Here is a 12,211-nt window from a genome sequence, read left to right as displayed (position 1 = left end):
GTAAAGATGTAAAAAACTGAGACCACAGCAGGTTTCACATCGACTCACAAACTTACCTGCAAATGTATCACGTGAAATCAGTGAATCACATATCCACACAACAGCTATTTGAACTGTATCGTTTTATGACGTTATAAACGAACAGATATAACAAAAACAAGCTCCACGCTATTGTAAAACCAAATCTTTATTTAAAAAATTCACCAAAAATGTACACCAACTGCCTCTGTGATATTCATTTCAAGGATACCGAGAGCTTATAATAGCTGTGCAAGGAACAGGAAAGGTGCACAGCATCAGTTGATGTTTTGCTTTATATCTGGACATATATGGAACTCATCCTTCTGCTCAATTCATAATGTTGGTCTGATTTGACAAGAGTCTGATGGTAATGTTTAGTCTCTTCTGTTCTGATCAGTTCACTTCGTGTTGATCTGATGTCATAAACCAGCACAGCAACTGTAGCCACGCCCAACAAAGCAGAGAGAACCAATCGGATCACAGCTTCAGTGAAACTACAACAGTGGATGTTGTCTGAAAAAAGAAAAACGTTGAATCAGGATTGTGCATTTAAGTCTCTTTTAAACAGACTTAAAGGTGCCCGTTTTGTGGGTTATTATTAGGAGTTCAAGCATCTACTGGGAAGGCAACGTGTGCAAATTTGATTGTCTGCATGCACACTTTCCTTGCTTAGCCAAATAACATTAACTATGACTGTAGAATATAGGCAATTCTAAACTGTTTTTTTATTCACTCCTAAAAATGTGTGTGATTATGTGATTCATTCTCCATGATCATTTACTAATGTTTTTAGAGCAGCACTGGGCACACCCCAGCACTGAGCACTGGGCACTGGGCACCCCCCCAACCAACCCCACCCGCCCGAACGGCTCCCAGACACCAGACACCAGATTCACTTCTCTGTCACTCATCTGCAGTCTGTTCTCTATTCCTGTAAACTCTGACAAAAAAGCAAGCAAATGCGCCAATATCCATAAACCATAAATCCCAAGGAATGCATGAGCTGTTCATACATATACCTTGAATGCAATGTAATTTCACTTTGGATAAAGCATCTGCCAAATGCATGAAGGCAAGTTTTAATTGGTGTATGCAGTCCCTTATAGGCCAATCACCAGCAGAAATATGAATAATATGTACCGCACCAATGCAATGAATATGTGTGGGGTTTTGACTTCAATCAGGCCACTAAAATAACAGTGGATTTCAGAGTGAAAAACTAAAATCACACTGATTTACTTGAACACATCTGACAGAGTTCTGCTTTGTAAATAAATGGTAATATCATCAGTAATGTACCTGAACTTGGCTGATGGAGTTCAGTATAGTTGTTATTCTCAGTTTGATTGACAGTTGAATTGTTCACCACAGAGCTGGATGTCACACGATTTGAGCTTGATGAACTTTCTGATGATGAAGAATTTCGTGGAGTCTCTGGTAATGACAGATGATACTGTGACGTTAGTCTCATCACACACACTTCTGATCTTTATTTACAAAAAAATATTTCAATGCAATTAAAGCAGCCAATATCATAAAATGAGGATGTAAGGAATATTGAAAATAATAGAAAAGAAACATTTAAAAATGTTACAATGCCAAATATATAATTCAAACGAAGGTTAGTGCAAATGAAACCATAATGTTCTACTCACCATAGACTGTAACATTAAAACTCTTGTATTTGGTCTCTTCGCCGCCAATTGTGAGTTGATAAAGTCCAGAGTCTGTGGTTCTGGTGTTTGTGATGGTCAGAGATCCAGTCAGATCCAGTTTCAGTCTGTCTCTGAATCTTCCATCAGCACTATCATAGGTTGAGATGGTTTGCGTAAGCCTGTTAAATTCAGCTATTCTTGTGCTTTCAAACATCCACTGTATCAACAAATATTTCTGTACTTCAGTAACATCAGTGTTTAGAGTGACAGAATCTCCCTCCATCACTGATATTCTCCTCACTGCATCGGTCACATCTAGAAAGCAAACAGAAACATATTTTGTCACAGACTAAAGGCCCGTTCACACCAATAACGATAACTAAAAAGATAACCATAACAATAACTACATTACTACAACATAAAATGACACAATAAGGCTGATCAGTATAATTAAAACAGAACTTTTATTAATATCTTTAATAAAATATAGACAAATTGAGGCTCTGAGGCACACATGGCCCATTAAATCAATTCATGGACAACACAGCCCATTAAGGGCACCAGGGATTTGGCCCCAATCTAGACTACATCCCTATGTACAATAAATAGCATTTATACAAGGTCTGTGCTGTTGAAGATTTGCAAGATTGCAGAACTCGTACAGTGGTTCTGAAATGATTTGTTCCTCATTAATGGACTCAAGCAATTCTTCTTTTTGAGTGTCACGTGATATTTCTTAAGCACTCGTTTTTGCATGCTAACAAAAGTGAAACATATAAGCATCCACTCTGTGGATCATCTGATTTAATCTTATTCAGCTGACAAGTTAGTTTCGAAATAAATTGACATCAATATTAACATGTTTTCAGAGGCATTTAACTCATTTAAGATGGTTTATTTGTATATTTCTAGATTAATTCCTTCAGGAAAAGTACGTTACTCACCACACTCCAAAACTAATAAATAAAATTACCCTAACTTAACGTTACTTCTATTATGATATGTCTGAGAAACTTAACCATCTATTTACTACGAATAATAATAATAATAATAATAAATCATGGTTATTGTAGTTATTCCATGGTAACCACAAATTAACCATGGTTTTGGTACAAAAACCATAGTTTAACTATGGTATTTTTGTGATTACACAAATGGTAATCAATACGCCAAAAATGGTTTTATTATAATACAAACATGGTTAATTTTCGTAAGCAGTAAACAACGAGCTTACAAGAATAGAATAAGTCATACAAATTCATTCATAACTTACCAACCAGACGACACAAGCACAAACAGAACAAAACAAAAGCGTTAACCATATTCTCTGGCCGTTTGTCAACCACTAACGCTGTAAATATCTGAAAATGTCCCGAGTTTTGTCTCTGCATGTCCTCATTGCCCGGAGAGCTTGGTCGCTAGTAGGCGTTCCCGCTTCAGGTTGCCTAGTAACGTTTATGAGTTACAGAAGTGGATGTCATGCCATGTTGTTAACATTGAATACGATTTCTTATTTTTCAAAGGGAATATCGTATATAGAATAAAATAAGTCCATAAGACGCTTAATATCAAACATGAACTAGAAATAACTTGCTCTTTAAAGATTGTTAATTTAGAACACCCTCATCAAACAGACGAAATATGAGGCGCGCATTGTAAAGGAATTTGAGGTATGATGGGATAATAGACCTACTTCTGTAAATAAACATAATATAAATGAACTTACTATATGTAATACACCAATAGCGATTAAATGATGATAGATGAATGAATGTGACAAATTTAGCTACTTTTTTGGGAACCATTTAAATAGAAATCTTAGAAAAAAAAACGAAGGGAAGTCCCTATTATTAAATGCAATAGATATAAATATTTGCGATTTTAAAAAAAAAATGATGATTGCGATATTCAAAAATCAACTAGATTTCAGTTAAAGGTGACATATTATGCCCCTTTTTACAATATGTAATATAAGTCTCTGGTGTTCCCAGAATGTATCTGTGAAGTTTCAGCTCAAAATACTCCACAGAGCATTTATTATATAATTTCGAAAATGCCTAGTGTTAACTGTATGATTCTATTATCTTGAACTGTTCATTTGTGAAATTAACATTATTGGACACATTCACTTCTGATCACAGATCACTCTATTGTAATGTAGACACATGCGTTTTCTGTAAAGCTGCTTTGAAACAATGTATATTGTGAATAAAATAAATTTGAATTTAATTTAATATGTTACACGTTCAGACTATCCACCTTATTCCTTACGCCCCATGATGCTTTGCGTGAATTAGATGTAAACAATCAGTGAAAGGCTTGCTCTATGAACGCAATAATACGTTTATTTATTTATTTTTAACTGGGTACAATGAGATTACATTATTCTACTCAACTTCAACCACTGAACATTAAAATGGCATTTAAAAGTGTAAGAGCATAAACAAGGTACTTTCAACAGACCATAACCCCAAAAGCGCGATTCTTTCCACAGCAATAATGGACGGGTGAAATATCACTTTATTAATAGCCTATGTATTATGTAAGCTCCCCTGACTACAATGTCCAGCAAAACATCAGAATAATCAAAAACCGGTGAAATATCGGGTGGTGTGTACTTCCGAATGTCCAGCAATTCGTCTCTGGTGAAACTGATCGCAGGGATATAACTAAAGACAGGACAAACTAACAAAAACATAAAAACAACTGCAGAGCACGCCACGGAGGCAGCCATCAGCGTCGGCGCCATCTTACTTATTATGTAACATATGTTGCCTTAATCAAAAATGTTAATTAACTTCAGCAATGCGTGATACTATTTCACAGTGACCGTCATTTTGACAGATAATAAATGGTATTTAACTGTGAAAACAAACAAACCTGGAAAGAGACGTGAGGATTTTAGGAGAAAAACGAGAGATTTTTTCGTGCATTCCAGTGAATTATTAATGGGATGTATTGTCAATTAAATCGGGAGAACAAACAGACGACAAATATACAGTATATGTTGTCCTTTTTCATACTATTACAGCGAACGCAAAGAAAAAAAAAGAAAATAATAATGAGAAAAAGAATGCATGCGATTGAAAAGAGCTCTTGCCATAGGTATTCTTGTTATAACATGTCACTTTAAAATACCAAACGTTATTCTCATGATGTCTGAAAATAAAACATGAAGAAAAATCAACACCTCATTCAGTCAAACAGACGGATAAGCTTTATTAGTAGGGCAAACTTGATTTGAAATGATTCGTTTCAGTCTTTTTGAATGGAAGATCCTCAAACCGGAAGTGCCAAAACACAGGCCCTGCGTTCCATTCGGAAGGGCTGAGCTGTTAAACGGTTTTGGTTTTAGATGAACAGGGAAATGTTTATGAAACTCTTTCATAATTCACTCTTTCCTCAACAGTTTTATTTAAGATGCTAGGCCTATCCACAGCTAGCATGGCCTCCAAGAATATTTGAATATATCAAAAGAAAGAACAAAGGCACTGCTTTCAAACAATAACAACAAAACATTTTATAGTTTTTTCTTTTTTAATCAACCCCTGAAATGTTGGCAAATTCCAAACCAAATCCGAGAAATCTAAGACTTCAAAAGGTTTTTGTTAAAAACTTCATTCAGAACAGATTCAGAATGATGATCAAAACATCAACGCCTCCAAAGCTTGCACAGTCATACCTCCTTGGGGTGACAATATTTTTTAGTACAAATTTAGTTATATGTATTATTATGGGTTTCAATTCACATTCTTCAACTTAATTTTCTCTTTTATTATTGTTAATCTATTTTTGTGATTGTTATCATTTTCTGTATTTCTATGTTTGCCTCATACCAATAAAGTTTTGTTGACTGACTCTGATAAAGTGAAAAGGGAAGACTTTGGTCCATGTAAACAGCAGATGGCGCTAATGCACTATTATAGTTTGCGATCATGTGTAGATGCTGCCGCCATAGAAACTTCACTAGTCTTTCAGATGTTGGAAAAATAAACTTGCGGCTTCCTTTTTCGTAGATATAAATCATCATGTAAATTCATTAATTGCTATAAAAAAGCCTCTCTGCTGGTCTTTAGTGGGTAGCTATTGTTAACAAACGTCGCTGTCAGTCGGGTTCAGTATTACAATCCATCGAAATCAGATTTCGTTGGAATCTAGAACAATATGAAGAGCACTTTACACATCTTTCTGTTTTTATTTCTAATGTGCGGTAAGTGTGACTTCTGTTTATTCTTTAACGCTTTCGGTTTCACTTTGAGCACTTCACATTGATGTTCTCTTATTCCTTAAATTCAGTATAATCCAGATCAAATTTGGCCTGTCCTTCTCCACTTTTGTAATTGCTCGTTTGTCTCCTTGACTCGTTTCAAGACTCTTGGGTGCTTTTTAAAGCTTAAAGTACGTTTGCCAAGAATACGTTAATTCAAACTAGCAGTTTAAAATCTGCATCCTGAGATTCCTGACGCAAAACCAGTTAAAATAAATCTGCGAAATCGGACTTCGATTGCTTGATAGGCCTATTACCACGTCTTAACACTGAGTTTGGGTGGTAAATTATTGACTGAAGATTTCAAAGACCTTTTAAATCTATTTAAGGCTACTATGACCTATCTATTAGTTAGATTTTAAGAATATTTATGCATTTGATCATTTCACGCATTTCCCGGGAATCGAACCCACGACCTTAGCTTTGTTACCGCCAATTTTTTTATTTTATTTTATTTTTATGGATTAGATCATAATAGTTCACAATGCTAATATGCGCAGAGTTTTCTTAAAGGCCAAAATCCTTCAAAATTTTCATGAATACAGTTTTGTCAGAAACTGTTTGACTATGATAACTAGTGGGCAGGCCTGGTGCAGGCCCTTGTTTGAAATCCAAAATCAGTGGTATCAAGTGAAATCAAGAAAAAACAATCAATTCCACAAAATCTTACATTTTCACATTTGAATATTTCCTATTTGCATAAATGTGTCTGCTAAATGAATGTAAAATGTAGCTCATCATTAGATTCTAGATCCACCAGGGCTTGAGGGGGCCCCGGGTGGACGGACCAAGGGGAACCCCCCCACCCCACCCCACCTCGCACCGGGCCCCGCGTCAGCTAAGCCCTGAAATCCTCTTACATGATTTATTTTCTCATTATTTTGTCAATACTGTTCTGAATAAGACAAACTATTCCCAGTTACTATAGGTTTCTGTTTGTTCCTCAGGTGTGTATGTTGCTGATGAAGTAAAGTCAGTATTGGTGATGGAGGGAGATTCAATTAATTCCTTAAAGGGGTCCTATTATGCTTTTTCACTTTTTGAATTTTAGTCAGTGTGTAGTGTGTATGTTTGGGCATAAAAAAAGATCTACAAAGTTACAAATCTCAAAGTCCACTCCAAAGGGAGATATTTCGTTTTTTTTTTAAAAAAAATCCCTTTTCAAGAACTACAACGAATGGCTCGTTTGGACTACAGAGTTGTTTTCCGGGTTTTTTTTATGTCACAAAGCGGCCAATTAGAATATCATTAAAATAATTCCCGCCTACGGAAATTCGAATGGTTGGGGGGTGGGGTGGGGAGGGGCGAGGTCGTGGTTAGAATGCTTGGTTGAGTGCATCAGACAAGACGACGAAGAAAAAGTGCTTCATGTTTTGTAATACGTAAAGTAATTCAAAAATGACTATTAAAATTGAGAGCAATGCATATTTACAGTGCCTTTTGAATTTCTGAATTTTTGAAATAAACATAATACATATTACCGTTGCACTTGTCTGTACATAGTAAATGCAGTTATTTTTCAGCAGGTGGGGCTGTGCCCCGAAGCGTGAATCCGTATTCAGAAAGGCACGGAAAACAAATAACGTTTGCTAACGGTTGCCTTACATTACAGTACATAAAATTTAACTTACCACATAAACAGAGTAAGTAGGAGAGATGTCTGAGGACGATGGCAAATGATTTGTAGATTCTGAGCACCACTGACAAACATCTAATCTTGTCAAATGTGTGGTAAGTACTGCTGCTCCATATAAACAGAGTATGTGCGATCGCGAATCTCGAAAGTGAAAGTGAAACTAAAAAGCCATCATGCACTCAAAAGCAGTTTCGATGCCAGGCATAATAGCGGCTCCCCGATGCCCGCAATAGGCCTACAGTATAATTACCCAATGATAAAAATGCGAGAGAAACATGAAAAAACACTGGCTCAACAACGTGATGTCTATCAGCCATCGGCGATGGACGATGCCATCATCCATCAGCCCAACCCTACTTACCACTCTAATATGTCTTGCAATATCCGTGCGTGCAAAGGTTCTTGTTAAATATTCTCGGGCTCTGAAACCGTCTCAAATTGATACGGCAATATTGACACCATCCTTAACTATACCGGAGCAGACGGAACTTGCTGCTTTGGCAAGGGGCGGGGCAGTACTGAAACACCGTCTAAGCTGTTCGCCAATCACAACGCACTGGGACAGCTAACCAATCACATCACATTTAGTTTTTCGGAAGGCGGGCCTTCATCATTCCCGGAACTAATCGAGCCGTTTGCGCCAGGCTGGGCAGAAAGGTATTGTAATAATGTAAATTATGTGAAAAATTATGTGTTTTTCGAACCACCAAGCATGAGAGCATGTTCTAGTACACCCCCAAAACAAAATCAAGACTTTGTAAAAGAGCATAATAGGACCCCTTTAAATTTTCTTTACTTGGTTCTAAAAAGTATTCAATTTAACATCATAAAATCTGCTCTCAGGTTTCATCAAAAATATCTTAATTTGTGATTCGAAGATGAACCAATTAGTTAAAATAATAATTTATGTTATTGTTCTTTATGCAACAACTGAAAACGTAAAATACTAGACTTGAGATGTTGATTTAGGCCAGTGAAGATCTGAACAGTGTGCTTGAATGGTTTAATAATCACTTAAACTGGCTTAAAACGTGTGCAGAGTATAAACTTTAATGACGACATAGCACTGCAGCATCACATGATAAAGATAATCAAACACTTCTCCTGGCTGTCAAAATTCTACCAGTATATCGTGTCTATTGTCACTGCCAGCGTGTCAGTTTTATCTCTGAGCAACTCTTTATATTTGTTCTCCAGGTATGTTTGGTCCCAAGACTGTGTCAGTGATGGAGCGAGAATATTTAGGTCTGTTCTCTGATACTTATATAAAAAGAGGTGAGTGGGTACAGTGGAGCTTTGAAGGTAAAACTCTTGCAACTGGGATGAATGGAGACTTTAAAAAGACTTCATACGGTGATGATGAGAGATTGAGAGACAGAATGGAGCTGGACCATCTAACAGGAGATCTCATCTTCACAAACACTAGTGACACTGGAGTCTATCAACTACAGATCAGTAGCATCAAGAAAAGAAACATATACAGGGAATACACTCTTACAGTCCATGGTAAGTAAATCAAGCCTTTTAATATAATAATACATACTTTACCTTCAGACCTTCTTTCTTTTTAATTTGCCATTGTCTGTTTTTCTGACTGATTCCACAGGAAACAGAGTGAATGAATCAGAGACTGTAGAGATACCTTTGTTGAGTAAAGAGGATGTGGATGGAGTGATTGAGCAGCAGATGATGAGTTCAGTTTGAGGAGATAAGACACGCCCACCAGTCTCAATCACTCTGACATCATCAACATTTGAGCTCATCTCAGAAATTAGTTCCGTTGTTCTGTCATCATTTATTCACCCTCACGTCGTTCTAAACCTGCATGACTTTTTGTTCGTTGTATAACTCGTCTTCTTTTGAGTTTATAATGGGTCTTCTTTATTTGCAGAATAAAGTCATACAGGTTTGGAACAATGTGAGAGTGGTTAAGTGAGAACAGAACTTTTAATTCATCAGGCTGTATTAAAGAGACAGAAACGTTAAAAGTTTTAAAAAAAAGTTCAGAAACATCTTTGACCATCAGTGCCAGATTTCAGTGTTACTCAACTTCAATCTACGTGACTCTCATTGTAGAAATTAACCAACTACTTAAGATTCTTTCAGTATTTTGACTTTTCATTTTATTTAAATGGTAAACTTTCTACTTTTTCTCTGCTATATTAAATAATGATGCTTAAATATAAGAAGTTTCCCTGTTAAAGTCCCGGCTAGGTGAGAGAGCCTTTCTGTGTGGAGTTTGCGTGTTCAGTCTAATCATATGAAGGGAAGGTCAGTCAGAGACACTAAATTGTGCATAGGTGTAAATGTGAATGCGCTTGTGAGTGTGTGTGTGTATTAGCTGTGCGATGAACTGGCTATCCATCCAGGGGCCCGTTTCAGAAAGGAGGTTAAGTGAAAAATTTCTGTCTTATTTCAAGTACAAATATCTAAAAATTCTTAAATCACGATGCATTTTCAAAAGCAAAAAAAGCTGCTGCACATTGAAATAGACACTGAATTAAATGTATTTAATATATCAAATGTTTGTATGTAGCCTACACCCATGGACATTTTATGCTTAAAGCTTTACCTGATTGAATTGTTTTTATACTTAATTTTTAGCTGCTGTCATGTTCTTCTTTTTTCTTTTTTTGCCTATGGGATACCATGAAAATAGTTAAATAACCTACCGTTCTGCCTGTTTTCACCTCTGTTATTATAACAGTGATTAAGAACTAAACTTATGCGTTGACTCAAAGTATGCGGACGTCGTTTTGTCGGTGCTGTTGCCATGGTGAATCATAATTTCGGAGCTCCACTGATCATGACTTCTCATAGTCGTGGTGCACACGCTAAACTCAGAGTCAACCTACTCAGAGTTGACTGAACTAACTCAATTCAGCTGTTCTGAAACCGAAAACTCAAAAGAGTTTCCCGTCTCAGAGTAAGTCAACTCAGAACTTCAGGTTTTAACTCAGAGTTGGTTGAACCTTCTTATTGAAACCCTGGGAAGTTTCTCCCACATGTGGACTGAGATGCTGGGATTGAGGACAAGCAGTTTGGAAAATGAATGGATAGATATTTTGAAGTGAATCTGTTTATATCCATACTGAAGTACTTGACTGATAAACTTGCCTTATTGCACTTATACCGTTTTTAGGATACCACATTGTGTTGTGCCTTGGGTTATTCATTTCTGTTTGCATTATTCTCATTTGTAAGTCATTTAAATAAATGTTCACATAAAGATACTGATTTGTAAGTGTCTACATGATCTTTCTACGTAATAATTACTGCCATTAATCGAACTATGTACTATAACATGTAAAACGGGAACATGAAAGGAATATTCTAAAAGCAACTTATGTAGGCTAAACACCATAATCATAATATTGGCTTATTTAGAATAAGGCAAATAATGAAATTACTGATGTCCATGTAAACGTGCAGCTAATGTTACTTCCACAGTACACACACAGCAATATAAACAACAGCTGTGCATGCTTCCTTCACGTCGTTCTTGTAAAATAATAATAATTTAATAATATAAGTAAACAAGCACACCGCTCCACTGAGAACTCCACTCACCGGCAGCCGTTATTGAAGGCATCCAGATTGTACGCTAAATTACTAAGCGGACAATACACACACAATGCATTAACATATAGACATCTGTTTCCACATCCCATTGAGAGAAATTACGAGAAAATGCCTCTCTCACATATGCATCAGTTCCCTTACCCATCCTCCCTCCACTTGATTCACTCAGAATGGTCAATATTATAATGTTCTACATGAATGCAGATAATATTTAGTCATGCTTGGTATCATTTGAATAGTCTCAGGGCGAGTGGTACAAAGGTCTCAATCTTACAAAAGTAGACTAAAAGATAATACAGATCCTAAGAGTTAAGAGATACTTTGATTACTGTAGAGGGTCATTCCATGCAAATTACCTTTTGTTCCCATTGAGTGAGCGACATAGATTCCTAATGAATGAGTAAATATAAAGTAAAGAGTTAACTAGAATAAACAAATGTCAGAAGAATACTAATTAGAAACAGACAAACAACCAATTTAGATTTCAACCTAAATTCGAGGTCATAATAAAATGGAGTCAGATTTGAGTTTAACCTAAATTTAATAACTTTGCGTGCTGAAAAGACCAAACACGCAGGAAACCTTCATCCACAACTGCATACCTTCCTTGTGCCAAGTGCGTGGACCTTACATGTGGATCATTTTATTTACGGCTAAATTATTATTAATTAATTTTACTAATAGTTAGATTGGGCAGGCCTTCACAAATAAAAAATTGCCTTGACAAAAGGGCACTTTGGGCATCAAGGGGAAAAGGGGTTGGGGTGCTCAAGCACCCACCGCACCCCTCTCTGCACGTGCCTGCACACCACTGACAGTAACAGTGAATATCTTGTATAAAGTCTGATTGCTGCTGCTGATTTTTACTGTATAGAGTCCAGTCTGTGGTTTTGCATATGCAGTTTTACAGTTGATTAGTTCATCTTAAGGTTACTTCATAAAGCATATGCAGATTAATATAAGTAATCAGTAAATCAAGAAATTGATCATGCTTTGACTTTTCTTGGAGCTGTAACTACTGGTGGAATGAAAATAAAAATATCATACTGT

At 36.3% G+C, this 12,211-nt stretch overlaps 1 protein-coding gene across 2 annotated transcripts in view; it reads right to left on the bottom strand.

Annotated features, from left to right (window-relative positions):
* Nucleotides 1-232: 232 nt before the first annotated feature.
* The window catches only part of LOC107721000 (SLAM family member 5-like), a 40,156-nt gene continuing 28,177 nt past the window's right edge, over nucleotides 233-12,211 (bottom strand). The window contains exons 1-4 of one of the 2 annotated variants that reach the window (XM_016528846.1): nucleotides 2,950-3,013; nucleotides 1,677-1,991; nucleotides 1,321-1,455; nucleotides 233-534 (exon numbers count right to left, since the gene is read on the bottom strand). In XM_016528846.1, coding sequence (XP_016384332.1) covers nucleotides 314-534; nucleotides 1,321-1,455; nucleotides 1,677-1,991; nucleotides 2,950-2,998 — 720 coding nt within the window. In that variant the 5' untranslated portion in view covers nucleotides 2,999-3,013 and the 3' untranslated portion in view covers nucleotides 233-313. Of the gene's footprint in view, nucleotides 535-1,320; nucleotides 1,456-1,676; nucleotides 1,992-2,949; nucleotides 3,014-12,211 lie in introns of those variants that run through there. The other variant, XM_016528847.1, reaches the window with a different exon arrangement.

The sequence above is a fragment of the Sinocyclocheilus rhinocerous genome, unplaced genomic scaffold (assembly GCF_001515625.1).
Source record: "Sinocyclocheilus rhinocerous isolate Xijiao unplaced genomic scaffold, SAMN03320098_v1.1 scaffold1623, whole genome shotgun sequence".
NCBI lineage: Eukaryota > Metazoa > Chordata > Actinopteri > Cypriniformes > Cyprinidae > Sinocyclocheilus > Sinocyclocheilus rhinocerous.
Note: the sequence above shows the minus strand (reverse complement) of the source record. Positions and strands in the feature narration are given on the sequence as shown.